Here is a 16,064-nt window from a genome sequence, read left to right as displayed (position 1 = left end):
CTGGCTTCACACCCAAAGGTTGCCTCCTGCCCTGGGCCTGGGCCCGGCCAGAACCTTCCCCTCGGTGGCGGTCAGATGGCAAATGGCGTACGACCGAAAGCTGGGCAAGCCTGACACTCATGGGTGGTGGATTCAGGGCCCCACGTGACCCAAGCAGGCAGACAGGCAACACCCTGATGTGACATGGGCATGGTCTGACACAATCAAACTTCTGACGCACGCCTGGGTCCCCAAAGTTATCTGCTGAACCAAAGAGAAAGGTATCAGAAACAAGCACTTCCCCCCAAGGGAGGGTTTTCCCTGGAGAGGACGATGAAGGAAGCTGTCACCATCAAGTGACACAGAGGCTCAATGTGGCTCCTGTGGCCCCTGGTGGCCACCCCTGAGCTGTCGGGCAGAACAGAACCACACTGAGGGGACGACAAGCACTGCTGAGCAGGTGAGACGGCTTCCAGATTAAAGGAGCGTGAGCGCAGAGCAGGATGGACCGGAGACGCCCTCGGGGACGGCCCGCCTTGGCCGCGCGTCCGACGTGAACACCAGAGACCCAGAACCTGGGGCGCCAGCCCAGGCAGCTCTGAGGCTTTCCCTCTTCCAAAGGTTCCAGCAGCCTTGGCCTGGAGGGAAGCAACTACAACAAACCTTGGCTCCAGTTTGTTTGCGGATTTCTAGTGACACTCCCTGCAATGCAGATGCACTGACACCCCACTGGGGAGGGCCCCAAAACAGCTTCTGGGGAGAAGGCCCTGGCTGCCCCTTAGGGGCTGCTCTCCCAGGCAGGGGCACTTACACGCTGCTGTCGGTGAGGGACAGGCTGTCAGCATCGCTGGACAGGCTCTGCTGCTCACTGTCGTTGGCGCTGGTTGCTGGGGCGAGGGCATAGCCAGAGTTGACATAGTAGGGATTGACAGGCTCCCGCCAGGATCCATACCTGCCAACAAAGAGGCACGTTAGCAGCTGCCGGACAACGTCCTCGTGCATTTATCCACATTTTCATAATCATCTGATATCCCAATATGTCAACTGCAGACGCAAACAATTCAGAAGACGGAGCAGAAAGGGCTGGCGTCTCCACCCTGCCTCCCACCCCGCTGTCCTTCCCAGGGAGATGGGCATCTCCCACATCTTCCCTCCACATGAGGCAGACGTGTAAGTGAACACACGGAGCGGTATTTGGGTTGGCATTTTTATGCACATAACTGGAAACGGGGCACGGCTGCTCTGCTCTCCCTGCTCCTACAGAGCGCTGCCCGCAGACTCGCTAATCAGCCGCAAAGCCACCCGACCCTGTGGGCACAGCCGCAGCACCGGTGCCACGGCCCCCTCAAGAGGACCACGGAGTGGGCCAGGACTCCCGTGCACTGAGAACTGCCACAGGACGGATGAGGGGAATGGTGGGTGAAGGGACCTGTGGGTTTAACAGTGGCTGTCTCGATGCCCCACCGGCCACTTCCTCCCAGGAGCAGTCCAGCACTCCCTGGGTGGGACCCAACACCACTTGTCATGTGAATAGCCAGAAACTGACACCTGGGTTTAGTCTGCATTTCCCTGGTTGGTGGTCAGGCTGGAGGTTTGGGTGTCACTTAAATTCCCTCCTCTTTACCTGTTCATACCTCTGTCCATTTTCTATTAGACTGTTTATGAGTTTCTTAGTGATTTACAGATGCCTTTAAATATTCTTACTATTAACCTCTGGTTATATACGGGAAAAATATTTTCTCCCTAAATGTCACTTTTTAACATTGTTTATGTTGATCTTGATATTACAAAAGTTTTTTATTTCTGTGAAATCAGATTTACCAATCTTTCCCTTTATAGATTTTTCTGTATCTTACATAGGCCAGCTTTCCTCATTCAAAGATTACAAATATATTCTTCTGTTTTTCCTCAAATGCTTCAATAGTTGTTTTTTTAAAATTTAGATCTCTACCTGAAATATGTGTGTGTAAAACCTACCTACTCCCTTGCATCAAAATGGAGAGCCAGCCGTTAGCATTAAGTACTGCACAATCCACCTTGTTCTGAATACTTTCACACCTAACTCCCCGAACACATGAATCGATTTCTGGAGTCTGCTCTGCTCTGCTCATCCCACGACGGCCCTACCGGCCCTTCGCTGCTGTTCCCCACACTGCCTCCTCTTCCCAGAGCCTCCCTGGAAGCAACGCTGGTCAGTCCCCGCGGGCTGCCGAGGGCTACGACGTGCTGGAGGCCCATCGAGCCCGTGCAAACGCCCCTGGCTCCAGCCTCACTCTGGTCAGGGCGCTCATGAACAGCAGCTGCACTGACTCCAGGGACATGGTAGGAGTCACCTCGTCCCTTGGACTTGTGTCCTCGATGCGGGAGGAGAAGGGACCACAACACTTCTAAACTGACGGAGCCCCGTGTGGACGCCCACCACCGGAAGAACAGAACTTCTGGAAGCCCTGGTTTGTGCTGTGCACACACTCAGGAAAAGGCACCTTTCCATCTTGGACACCTGTCATGCAGCACACGTGGGCCAGGCCGGGCAGCGCAGCTGGAGAGGAGCGGCCCACCTCCCCAGGGGCCACAAGCACAAACAGTGCAGCCATGGCACCCCACCTGTTCTGCCACTGAGGCCACAGTAGTGCATGGTGATGTGGCACACAACTCTCCCGCCAGCTCAGGATCAGGTGCTCATCATCCCCACACCGCAGGGGGACACTGCAGAGGGTCAGTCACCACGCACCACGGTCCTTCTGACCCACCCACGGCAGCCTGAGGGCATCCCTGGAGCCCACTAACATGTTCTGGCCAAATGAGGGCAGCGTCAGCGTCACAGAGGCTTATGGGAAGGGATGGGGACATGTTCACGGACGGGGACCCGCACGCACCTGGTCCTACATTTACGCTGACATGGAGCAGACGTCTGCAACGTCACGCTCTTTCTCAGGGACACTGCTATTCCTCTGGTTCTTTAAAAACAAAACCGCCAGTGCTGTCACCATTAACAGCCACTGTACTGGAACTCAGATCACAGGGAGCGCTAAGCTGCTCTTCAGTGTCCCCGTCACGTCGTGGCCAGCACCCCGCACACCCATGAGGGCAGGACCAAGCCTGCGACGCCAATGCACCAGGGCCGTCTGCTCCCTCCTGACAGGTCCCAGGCACATCTTTCACGCGTATAGAAAAACCAGCTTTGAGGCGATAAGCAGTAAAAACATGGATCCTTTCCACGGCCTCCAGTACAGAGCAAACCCCACTATGTACACAGCTCCCAGTCCAGAACAAAGGGAAGCAAAGGGCTGTCGAAAGAGAACAGAAAGGAGGGAGACCAGCGAGGTGCTGACCGTGGACAGGAAGGCTGGCTCTCAGGACAGAGGCGCTGCAGGCTGCCGCGCGACAGAGGAAGTTCTGGGAAATATCACTCGGGGGACGCTGGGCTGCTCCCCACAAGACGGCCAGGAATCAGAACCCAGATGCGGCATCCAGGGAAACCTCCAAGCTCTCTGTAGTTTCCAGTCCTCGGAATAAAAGCCCGCCGGGGACCGTCCGGCCTCCCTGTCGCCTGCTCTCTGGGGTTGCTGCTGGCAGGATTTTGCTTTCCATCCTTTCACACTCAACCCTCCTAGATCCTTTTACTTTTGTGTGTCCTTTGTAAGCAGCTAGACTTTTCAAGTTCCAGTTTGACCATTTTTCCTTTTAATTGCTTCCTTTGGTCCTGTTGCATTCAATGTGGTTACAGAGAGTGGATCCACCATCTCATTGTTTGCTTTCTGTTTGTCACAGCTGTTCTATCTTCTTTTGTTCTTTCTTGCCTTCTTTTGGAATATTTTTTATTTTCCATCTCCTCCCTCTAACAAAGTAAGCCTTTTACTATTCTTTCAGTGGTTCCTTTAGAGATTATAATAGGTACCCTTGATGCATCAAGGTCCAATTAACTGCATTTTACCTGTTCCCAGGCAACACATGGTCAGAATTAACTCCACTAGGGACAGTCCAATGGTTAAGACTCCGAGCTTCCACTGCAGGGGACACGGGTTTGATCCCTGGTCAGGGGACTAAGATCCCGCATGCCCCCCAAAAATAATTAACTCCACTCACCTCCACACACACACATGTGCTGTTGTTATCCTGGATTTTAATTCAGTGTAATGTCTTAAATCCCACAAGACATCATCAGTATTATTTTATCCCACCAGCAGTCACCTAGAGTTACCCACATACTTGCCCTTTCCCTCCTGCATTGGGTGTTTCCACCTGAGAGCATTTTCTTTCTGCCTGAAGAACACCCTTAAGTATGTCCTTTAGTAAAGGGGCTGCGGCTGACAACTTGGTGTTTGTTGGTCTGAAACTGTCTAAATTTCCCCTTTATTCCTGAAGGGTATTTTTACTGGGTTGGAATTCTGGTTGGTAATCATTTTCTGTTTCTAGGGAACTTTGTAAGCTTTTGGTGGGAATGTAAAATGGTACAGTCTCTGTGGAACACAGTGTGGCAGCTCCTAAAAATTAAAAGAGTCACCATATGATTCAGCAATTTCCCTTCTTTGCATATAGCCAAAGGAATTGAAAGCAGGGTCTTAAGAGACGTCTGTACACCCAGGCACTTTGAAATGTCACTCCTCATCATCGACCTCTCCACCTCCCGCAGCTCCTAGGAAGGTGAGGTGGTGCCGGCTGTTGCTGCCCCCCCTGCCACACCCGCCCCAGGCAGGCTCTCCTCCAGGCCCAGCGCCCGAGGCCAGAGTGCCACATCAACCCACACTTGGGATGCACAGCGGACAGACACGCCACAGACCAAAAACAGCAGGCAGCGCAACCCTGACATGGAGGTCGAGCTCGGACCCCGTCCACTGTCCCAGGAGTGGCCTCTAGAGCTATTCCTATGTTCCAAGATGCAGGCCACAGCCACACACTGACTGTCGTGTCTTCAGCCGCCTTCAACCTGGCTCCTAGTCCACCTCCTTCCCGAAGTGACATTCTCAAGAGCCTGGGCCAGTTGTTCCACAGAATGTCTCACGTGAGATCTGCACCTAACATTTCTGGCAGAACGTCACAGAAGCGATGTTGTATCACCTCAAGGAAAACCATGGGACTTCCCTGGTGGCGCAGTGGTTAAGAATCTGCCTGCCAATGCAGGGGACACGGGTTCGATTCCTGGTCCAGGAAGATCCCACATGCCACGGAGCAACTAAGCCCTTGCGCCACAACTACTGAAGACTGTGCGCCTAGAGCTCGTGCTCTGCAACGAGCAGCCACCACAATGAAAAGCCCGCGCACTGCAACAAAGAGTAGCCCCCGCTCGCTGCAACTAGAGAAAGCCCGTACGCAGCAATGAAGACCCAACGCAGCCAAAAATAAAAATAAATAAAATAAAATAAATTTATAAGAAAAGAAAAACACCATGCCGGTTGGTCCCAATATTGGTGGCAAACCCAGTGCCTGCCAAGTGTTTCCACTCTAAATCTATTACTTTTCCTTTGTAATTAAGAGGTAATTTGTGGCGGAGATACTTTGAGATTATATACAAATCCTGTTCACACCCATCACTTGATCTGTATTTATCAGTTGGCGTCCTATGTACCCGAGCAGATTTTTATTTTATCCAGTGGATTATAATCCATTCCTTCCAGCTCTGCTCTTCCCAGAGCCCAGAGTCTGTCTGAGAACACTCCCCCACTCCCAGCCCCAGCCCTGACAGATTTCCACCAAGGAGGTATCCGTAAACCTCCTTACCTGGATCCCCAAGGCTTCCTCCTCCGCATTTTTTATCACATTGTCTTGTATTCTTGAGTGCCTGATTATTTTTCATTCAGTACCTGGTTATTCTGGATGGAAAGCCAGACACTGTGTGAAAATCTTTCTAAACTGGCTGCCTGGGATGATGCTTTCTTCCCTAGAGCGTATGCATTTTACCCTGGCCTGTGGCTGGTGCACTAGGAATCCAGCCACCTTAATCCAAAGTCAGGAACTGAGAGAGTCCGGGCTGGGCTGCAGGCTCTCAGAGGGTGGGGGGTGGATCCTGACCACGTGTGGGGCACCTTCCTCCCACGCAGGCCCCAGCCCCCTGGAGCCCAAGGACCAGCCACACTTTCCAGACTGTCTCCCTGGGCTCCCTTCTCCTATGGGCCTGCCATTCCTTCCTGCTTGGTTAGCTCTCCAAAGGCTTCAATATGATTAAAAAGAAAACCAATTCCCAGCGTTTCTAGCTATTCTCAGCAGTTTTCCCTGAACTGTGTGGTTGTCCAATACTAGAAGTGTGATTCCTCCATTTATGGGAGACCTCCTACCCCCTGGAAATCCTCTGGATGAAAGAGGATTCCTAACTTGCACCACTCCTGGGAGGAATGTCGATTAGACCTCTCTGCTGGCCCCACCACCTGCAGCCCAGCCTGAGTGCTCACCCCACACAGCCCCGCAGAGCCCAGAGGGTGAGGCCTCATGGAATCACTTTTTCACCTTGGTCAGCATCCTTCAGCAGAAGTCTTGTGATTTTTTACTCAGAAATTCAGGCACATACTGCATTATGCTTCACGTTATGCTCCTGCTTGTTCTGGCATAAAAGTAATGCCATAAGTGGCTTACCAAGTCCGCTGAGCATTCCAGAAACACACTCAGATTCCTGTCCTGCAGCAGCTTCACACGCTCAATTTGAGAAGCAAGGCTTCTGGTTGCCACGGCGAGACAGTCCCTGTGCCGCTCGCCTTCACATTGGTCTGGAGGAAACACCGGAGACCAGATACTCCACTCCCTAACTCTCTCCTAAGCAAGGTGGGAGGTCTCTGATGGGCCAATAAGGTGCAGTTTGCTTTTCTTAACATTGTAATTTGGCCACATACAAGTGCAGTCGCCTCAAGTACCTCCTAGAATTTTACTTGTGATTCTACTGGCCCCTAAAATCCCAAATCTGCCTGTGGGACACTGGTCCTTGCTAGTCACTAGGCCTTGGCCCACACAGAGTTGCTAACTGTGGTGTGTGGTGCCCATCTCTCCTCCGGCAGGTGGCAGCTTCGGAATGGCGCCTGGCACGCGATGCATTCACTTGCCGACGTGGGGACATGGCCCAGCTACAACCTGAGGTTAAGCAGGAAAGGCACTTGTCTCCGTGCCAGGTGCCACTGGGAACACAGCCAATGAAACAGTGTGGGACGGGGCAGGGATGTGAACAATGATTAAGGTCATTTCAGACAAAAAATAAACAGAGACCAGAGGAAAGACGGAGCCTACATGGCTTCCCCGACCGGTCAGACATGAGGCCCACTCAATAGTGGGCCTTAGCACAGCCCTGGGAGTCCTCCTGGCCCCTGTACCCAGCACCCTGCCACCCACTTCCTGACTCTGGATGCTGGAGTCGTTTCCAACCGTGGCAGCCTCATGTCTCAACCCACAATCCTTCTGCTCAGTGCCACACGTGCTGGAACTGGCAGGGCCCAACCCCCAGAAGTCACATCCATCTTCACCCAACACCTACTCCTCACTGAGCTCAAGCCTCACCATGTCCCAGGCCCGCATCTGCGTGCGGGGGGCTGGCCTGGGCACTGTGGGGGTCCCTGCTCACACAGAGGTGTTGGGGACGCACCACTGCACACTGTTCACAGAGGCCTGCAGTGGGAGCTGTTGGATGGGAGGCTTGCCACGTGGCCAGAATCACTACCCCAAAGGGACAGCAAGTCCACTCCTGAGAGCACTTCCTCCATCAAGACCTTTAACTGATTAAAGGTCACACCTTCTGGACGAAACAAACCATCCCAAATGTGACCGGCATACCACCTGCTGAAACAGCATATCTATCCGTGCACACACTCGTGGTCCTCGGCATTAAGGAAAACGTGCTTTCCTCCTGCCCACGGGGAGGCAGTTGGTGGTGCAGCCACCTGGTCTTTAAGGCAAACGTGCGCTGCTTCCTCGGCCCTGCACCCCTCGCCACGCTCACCCCGCTCCATTTCTGCACGTGCAGCCCCGCAGCACTTGGGAGCTCAAAACCCTCCGGGCCATGGAAACCTTCCGGGCCTGGCCACTTCAGGGTCTGAGGCCAGGGGGCCTAGAAGGGCAGAAGTGTGACGGAGGGAGGGGACTGCCGCGCTGCCCAGGGTCCCCGCCCTGCCCATGCCACTCTCTTCCCTGAAGAGACCATCCACCGTGCACGCATCGGTTACCACGGGAACCGCAGCACTGGTCCTCAGTGAGCAGAGGCTGAAGCCCACTCGTACCTTGGCCCTTCCTCCCGGGCAGGTCTAAGCCCTCCACCTGCCTCTCCCCAGCCCACAGGCCACAGCTGCCACGTATCTTAATTCCTACACTGCAGTGCCTCCAATAGTGCTACGTAATTCATCCAGACTCTGCAGTTGTTTCCAACTGAAGGGCTGGTCAGAAGACCCTGATTTTGGAAATAGGAATCCCGCCTTCCTCTGTTTAGGGGAGCAGAGGGGGCAGTGTTGCTTCCTTCTCTGGGGTCTCCATCAACTCTTCAAGGTGAAAGAAAATCCAGAAACCTCTTGTCTCAAGGTCTGGCCCACGCTCACCCCATCACTCACAGACGTGGTGTGAGGAGAGCTGCGGCTCGGGCTTGGCCCTGGTGAGCTCGCCCCGCCTGCCGGACCCACCTGCCCGTCGTCGTCAGCAGGAACCGGCCCCACTCCGCCTTCGGCTGGTTCTGTGACCACGCCTGGCTTCCACACCTGTAAACCGAGGAGAGCAGACCCAGAATGAGCCCCACAGGCCCACGCACATTGCTAAGTGGGAGCGGGCGGCCTCGTCCTATGAGCAGGAGGGCAGAGTCCTGCTGCCCTGGAAAAGCATCAGGAGAAGTGGGCTCTGGTTCCTGTCCTCTGTTTTTAAACCCACAGAAAATAGTATAGTTATGGAATTCATGGGCAGGAACCACAACGATGCTGAATGAGTGTAAGAGAACATGGCTGACCTTCCCCACGCTGCTTCTGACAGAGCTTCTCTCTCTCTAAGCAAACGCGAGGATTTAACTTTCAGAATACGTAATTCATTTGTATATTCAAACGTAAAAAAGGTTAAAGGTACACCCCGGTGAACAGCGGGGTTTATCATCCCCATTTCAGAGGATGAGGGGAGCTGCCATCTGGTTTGCTCGGCCGGCCTGCAGGAACACGGACGCTGCGTCCCCTGTGCTCCTAAAACCCTGGGTCCCTGAGAGAAGGCACATGATGTCTTGCACACAATTACAGAGCGCAGTGTGAGGGCTTCTGACACGCGTCCACCCTGTGCAGCCGCCACCATGACCAAGAGGATGAGTGCGTCCACCGCCCCCAGTTTCCTTGTGCCCCTTCCGATCCCCTGTCCAGCCCCACCCCCACCCATCACTGTGTTCTCTAGAATCTCACACAGGAGCACACGCCCCCTCTCATCTGCTTCTCCTGCTGGCACATGGATCCTGCAGTCCATGCACGTCGGCTCTCTCATGCTGAGTGCTGCCTGAGGATTGGGGTGCTGCAGCGCACCCTCCACCGCCCGGTAACCGCTCTCCTCTGGGGCTGTACGGCTCCACATCGGGCCAAGGCCAGCGCCCACCCTTCACTGCACCAGCTCCAGCGGCAGGGAGTGCGGTCTATAGAATCACGTGGAGGGAGGGCACCCAGACCAGAGCTCTCTCCCCCCCACCCTCTGGGAGCCCAGCACTGAAGGAGAAGCTCCCACCCAGACCCCAACAGACATGCGGGACTCGCCCCGCGTCCGTCCCCACCCATCAGAAGGAAGGCAGACAAGGCAGCTCCTGAACAAGGCCACTTGACCCCAAAGCTCATCTTCTCACATTATAGCGCCCTCGAAACCACAGAAAAACGACCAAGACAAAGGCACAGATGGCAAGGACACTTCCTCATTTCACTTGTAAGTCCAACTTTTTTTCCCACGTCACGTGGCTCACGGGATCTTAGTTCCTGGACCAGGGATTGAACCCGGGCCTTTGGCAGTGACAGCCCATGTCTTAACCACTGGACCGCCAGGGCCCAATCTGCCCTCACCACCACTTACCAGCTACTAACCTTGGGCAGGCTCCTCCCCTGCAAAGTGGACCTACAAGGGTCGCCTCTTTGAAAGGAGTCCAAGCATCCTACAGAACAGCACAAACAAGGCGATGCCGAGGGCCAGACTATGCAGAAGGCCCTCAACTCAGACGGGTCCCCACGCTGTCCTGCATGGTGCCCCACACAAGGAACAGGACAAGGCTGTGTGGTAAAGGCTGCAGGTCACAGTCAAATCCCACAATTCCACCTAACTTCCTGTACGATGCTTAACAAAGCATATTCAAGGCTCTGAAGTCAGAAGAACATCATACTCAACGGAGGCCAAGCACTCCTGACTTGAAAGATTCACAGAGAAGAAAGCCAGGGCGGGGGGGTCCACCTGTTATAATTTCCTCTTTGCCACAAATCTTTTATGTAGCTATGCTACGCAAACCAGTAACTCTTTATAATAACTGTTGAAAATTCACAATGTGGGTGAGGTGGATTATGGAGCCCATCTTCCCAGGGAAGATTACACGTGTCGAGAAGACTCCGGAGGGATCCACATAGAACAGTGCTACCTGTGAGCAGGGGGGTATCAGATCGTTTTTCACTTATCTGTATTTTTCAATTTTCCTGAACCAAATATATTTCTTATATAACTTTGATAATAACATGTCCCTGGATGTTTATTGCTGCAGAGCAGTTGTTGGTATCTATGGAACAATATATATGAAGACCACTTTGAAAATTATAAAGCGCTATACAGAAGTCACATCTGGAACTTGCTAACGAGAGCTCAAACATGGTGACAACCAAACCAGAAACCCCGTTCCTCTCTGCTTAGTGTAAACACTGAAAATTTAAATCAGCTTTTCTCTGCTCACAACCGCTTTCTCAAATGTCAGCAGAAATCTCTTCAGGACCTGGACTTACACAAATGTTTCATATCAGATTTTTAGGTTACATGGATTTGATGAAGAGGAAGTTTATGTGGTAGTATTTTTTTTTTTTTTTTTTTTTGCGGTACGCGGGCCTCTCACTGTTGTGGCCTCTCCCGTTGCGGAGCACAGGCTCCGGACGCGCAGCCTCAGCGGCCATGGCTCACAGGCCCAGCCGCTCCGCGGCATGCGGGATCTTCCCGGACTGGGGCACGAACCCGTGTCCCCTGCATCGGCAGGCAGACTCTCAACCACTGCGCCACCAGGGAAGCCCTGTCCTTTACTTTTTTGTTCAAACAGATTCATGGTGAAAATTAAAATTTCAAATTTCTTTTAAGGAACTTTTAAAAGAGTAACAGTTAAGTAAAGAGAGGCTTAACAGTTGGAAAAATTTTGTTTAGCATAGTATTAATTGGGTGAAAAAGGTGTAAATTATGTCAAAATGAGAACGTGTTATAATTAGAAATAAAGGGCTGAAGGATATTTCCTTCAGTTAAGTAGTGTAACTGGAACATTTTACTCTTTAACATGTCTTTTATAAATGCATGGTTAATAATTTTATTTGTTGTCAGTAATTAATAGCTTATTAACATTTTCCTCACCTCTGATAATGAATCTTAAATTACAAAAAAAAATTGTCTAAAAGCTTTAACTTAAAAATGAAACTAGATATTGAAATAAATTTGATACTTTTTTATAAAAAAAACAAACAAATGTTTTCATCTGTTTTAAGGCACAAGATAGCTACCAAGGAAATGAGATCTCTTAAGGGGCCAAAGCATGAGAAAAAAAAGGAAAACAGACAGGCAAGTCAAACATACGGTCCCACTTTTCCCCTTGAGGTTCTCAAGCAATGAATTCCAAGCTGAGAATGTGAAAACTTCCAGAATTCTTAAGTGGGTGTTCCAAGTGCACCAAAGATGTGGGCCCTGGTGAAGACCTCAGGCCTTCAGTCAGGACCCCAATGGGCTATATGCTAGGAGAAGGGATGAACCTGAAATAGACCAGCCTGCCCAAAGACTGAAGTCCTGTGTTCAAATCAGATTGGTTCCTGGCTGGAGTAAAGTGACAGGTCCCCACACTAAAGGCCCGTCAGAAGCAAAAGTAAGCCCTCACTGGAGAAAATTACGATCAGGAACTTCAAACGATCTCTGAATTTTTCATATACAATGTCTGGTGTTCAATAAAAACTGCCCAGCATACTAGGAGACGGGACCAACTGACTCAAGAACAAAAGAAAAACAGACAACAGAAACAGAACCACAAAACACCCCAATTTTAAAATTACAGGACATTAAAATATATGTGATTAATGTGTTCAGTAAGTTAAAAGACAAGCTGGAGAGTTTGAGCAGGGGACAGAATATTTAAAAAAAAAGAATCAAATGAACACTAAAACTGAAAAATATAACAAATGAAGTTAAGAACTCCACAGACAGATGTAACAGTAGACTACACACAACTGAAGAGAAATTAGTGAATGCTACATAGGTCTGGAAAATATGCATACTGAAGCATGATAAGGACAGAAACTACTGAAAAGACTTAAAAAGAAGAAAGGTATGACACATGAGTAACTGAAATCCCAGAAGGAGAGGAGAAAGAGAGAATACAGCAGAAGCAATATTTGAAGAGCTAATAACTGAGAACTTCCCAAAATTCACGAAAATCATCAAGCCAGAGATTCAAAAAGTACTTCAAACCCCAAGCCAGATAAATAGACATGATAGTAAAACTTCAGTAGTTTTACCAAAGACACAGAAGAAAATCTTTAATGGTGGCACCAAAAAATGACAAATTACCTTGGACGGTGCAGCTGTAAGACTAAGAACCCACATGCCGCGGGCAACTAAGCCCGCACCACAACTACTGAGCCTGCACGCCGCAATGAAAGATCCTGCACACCTCAACAAAGATCCCGCATGCTGCAACCAAGACCTGACGCAGCCAAATAAATAAATAAATACATACATACACATACAAAAAAAATAAACAACAACTGCATAAAAAGCAATGGGGGAGTACATAACTTGTTTTAGTTTAACCTTTAGTCTTTACATTTTCCGGTAAGTGACAAAAGAACCAACTTACACTCAAATAGGTCAGGGATGCATGCTGTAATCTCTAGAGGGACCACTTAAAAAGTAGTAGTACAGGGCTTCCCTGGTGGCACTGTGGTTAAGAATCCGCCTGCCAATGCAGGGGACACGGGTTGGAGCCCTGGTCTGGAAAGACACCACATGCCACAGAGCAACTAAGCCCGTGCACCACAACTACTGAGCCTGCGCTCTAGAGCCTGCAAGCCACAACTACTGAGCCCGCGAGCCACAACTACTGAAGCCTGCGCACCTAGAGCCTGTGCCCTGCAACAAGAGAAGGTACTGCAATGAGAAGCCCACGCACCGCAATGAAGAGTAGCCTCTGCTTGCCGCAACTAGAGAAAGCCCACGCACAGCAAGGAAGACCCAATGCACCCAAAAGTAAAAATAAATTAAAAATTAAAAAAAATAGTAGTACATAAATGTAGAACAAGCTAACAGAGGGGGGCATTTGAATAACAAAAAAAATTTAATCCAAAAGAAAGGAGAATGAGGAGGAACAAATAAAACATAAATACTAAAAGATAGCTTTAAGTCCAAATATATTGGTAATTATTATATATTAAATATAAATCAACTAAATATGCCAATTAAGAGTAGATCATCTGGGGACTTCCCTGGTGGCACAGTGGTTAAGAATCCACCTGCCAACTCAGGGGACACGGGTTCGATCCCTGGTCCAGAAAGATCCCACATGCTGCGGAGCAACTAATCCTGTGCACCACAAATACTGAGCCTGCACTCTAGAGCCCATGAGCCACAACTACTGAGCCCACATGCTGCAACTACTGAAGCCCGCGTGCCTAGAGCCCATGTTCCGCAACAAGAGAAGCCACAGCAATAAGAAGCCCACGTACTGCAACGAAATGTAGCCCCCACTCGCCACAACTAGAGAAAGCCCGCGCACAGCAACAGAGACCCAACGCAGCCAAAAATCAATCAATCAATAAATAATTTTTTTAAAAAAGTAGATCATCTGGATTTTTAAAAAGCTATCCATATCCACCTTATAAGAGAAATAACTTAAATATAAGAATACAGAAAATTGGGACTTCCCTGGCGGTCCAGTGGTTGGGACTTCACCTTCCAATGCAGGGGGTGCGGGTTCAATCCCTGGTCGGGGGGCTGGAATCCCACATGCTTCACGGCCAAAAAACCAAAAAACATAAAACAGAAGCAATATTGTAACAAATTCAATAGAGACTTTAAAAATGGTCCACATAAAAAAAAATCAAGAAAAAAAAAGAATATAGAAAATTTCAGAATTCCGGGGCAGTCCAGTGGTTAGGGACCTGCACTCTCACTGCTGAGGGCCTGAGTTCAATCCCTGGTCGGGGAACTAAAATCCCACAAGCCACACACTGCGGCCAAAAAAAAGAATACAGAACATTGAAAATAAAAGACTGAAATCTCTTCACAAGAAAAAAAATTTTTTTGTAACTACATATGGTGACAGATGTTAACTAGACTTACTGTGGTGACCATTTCACACTATATACAAGTATCGAATGGTTATGGTGTACCCCTGAAACTAAGAGAATGTATGTCAATTATATCTCAATAAATAAATAAAAGATTAGAAAACACATAAATCATGCAAATACTTTTAAAAGAAAGTTGGGGTAGCTATACCAATATCAGACAAAGTAGATTTTTAAGCAAAAAGCAATATTAGATATAAAGACATGTTATAATAATAAAATGGTCAATCCACAGAAACAAGTAACAACTCAATGTGTATGCATGTAAACTATGGACTCAAAACACACAGAGCAAAACTGGACAGAAAAAACAACAACAGACAAATCCACATTCATAGTGGGAGACTTCAACCAATAAATTCAGCCTCGACATTCAACACTAGTGGCATACTGAAACACATAAGCCATATCTTGTTTCTGAATCCTTAATAAAAGGAATCAGATAGAATTTCTCACTTGATCTGATTTTTTTTAAACTAGATTTCTTTATCAAAGGTGGGAGGCCAAAAAGGGTAAAAACCAATGCAGAGGTAGCTCCTGGCTGTGACATGAACCACAAGGGAAGCAGCGGCTTCCTTGAGATAAAGGTCAGGGGTCTCAGGACGGGGATGTGAACGCTGTACTCAAGGGCACAGGCGGGCGGGTGGATTCCGCACATCTTGCAGGTGTTTTCTAAGAACTCGAGTCATTTCTTTCAGTACATATTTATCAAGAGCAGACCTGCAAGACAGTATCTTAAGTCAAGGACAAATAAGACTAAGACACAGTCCTTCTCAAAGGGCTCTGAGCTGTTTAAAGCTCAATCTGAAAGCCATTTCAATGTGCTTTTACCATCTCCCACCAGCACAACTCAGGGTCCCCAACAATCTCCAGGTTGCTAGACGTAAGGACACCAGCCCCCATCTCACATCACCTATCAGCAGTGCCGACGGCTACTCAACCCATCTTTCTCGGTGCACTTTCTTCATTTGGTCTCCAAGACCCCATACTCCGCTGGTTTCCTCCAACCTCACTGCCAGGTCTCTGCAACCCTAGGCAGTGGAAAGCCGCCAGAGGCCTTCTTGTCTCTATCTACGTTCGCTCACTGGGGGGGTCACAACAAGGCTCACGGCTCCAAATACCATCAATACACTGACAATTTGAGAGAGACCAAAGCAGAAGCCGCAGTCTCAGAAATGCCAAGTCACCTCTCTGCGCTCTCCTCCCACCCCTCGCCCACTCTGCCCCAGCTAGGCTGCCTTTCCTACTTGCTCTTCCCTCGTCCTCCTCCAGGTACACGGTCTGTGCTCTCACCTTCTTCAGGCTTTGCTCAAAAGTCACCCTCCAGAATGAGACCCTCTCTGGCCACTCCTGTGAAAATGGCTCCCTCTGCCCCAACTTAAACTGCACCATCTGAAATGCTCAGTATTTTACTTGCGTTCTCATCTTGTATCTCTCCCTGTTAAAAGTGTAAGCTCCACAATTGGAGGGATTTTTATCTGCTTTGTTCACTAGTGAATCTCCAGCTTCTAGAAGAGTATATGGCACATGGAGGACACTCAATGAACGAATGAATCTGTATTTCTGTCAATTCTCCTTTTAAAGGGGCAGCTGTATTGGGGCCACACA

General features: G+C 49.7%; 1 protein-coding gene across 8 annotated transcripts in view; it reads right to left on the bottom strand.

Moving 5' to 3' along the window:
* Positions 1-16,064, bottom strand: part of AXIN1 (axin 1) — a 53,335-nt gene that overhangs the window by 19,015 nt on the left and 18,256 nt on the right. For 4 of the 8 annotated variants that reach the window (XM_027118032.1, XM_027118030.1, XM_027118035.1 and 1 more), the window contains 2 exons: positions 8,565-8,639; positions 791-931 (listed from right to left, as the gene is read on the bottom strand). In XM_027118032.1, coding sequence (XP_026973833.1) covers positions 791-931; positions 8,565-8,639 — 216 coding nt within the window. The remainder of the gene's footprint in view (positions 1-790; positions 932-8,564; positions 8,640-16,064) is intronic. The other 4 variants (XM_027118034.1, XM_027118037.1, XM_027118033.1 and 1 more) reach the window with 1 other exon arrangement.

The sequence above is a fragment of the Aethalodelphis obliquidens genome, unplaced genomic scaffold (genome assembly GCF_003676395.1).
Source record: "Aethalodelphis obliquidens isolate GAN/ISIS:26980383/991018 unplaced genomic scaffold, ASM367639v1 scaffold18, whole genome shotgun sequence".
Taxonomy (NCBI): Eukaryota; Metazoa; Chordata; class Mammalia; order Artiodactyla; family Delphinidae; genus Aethalodelphis; species Aethalodelphis obliquidens.
Note: the sequence above shows the minus strand (reverse complement) of the source record. Positions and strands in the feature narration are given on the sequence as shown.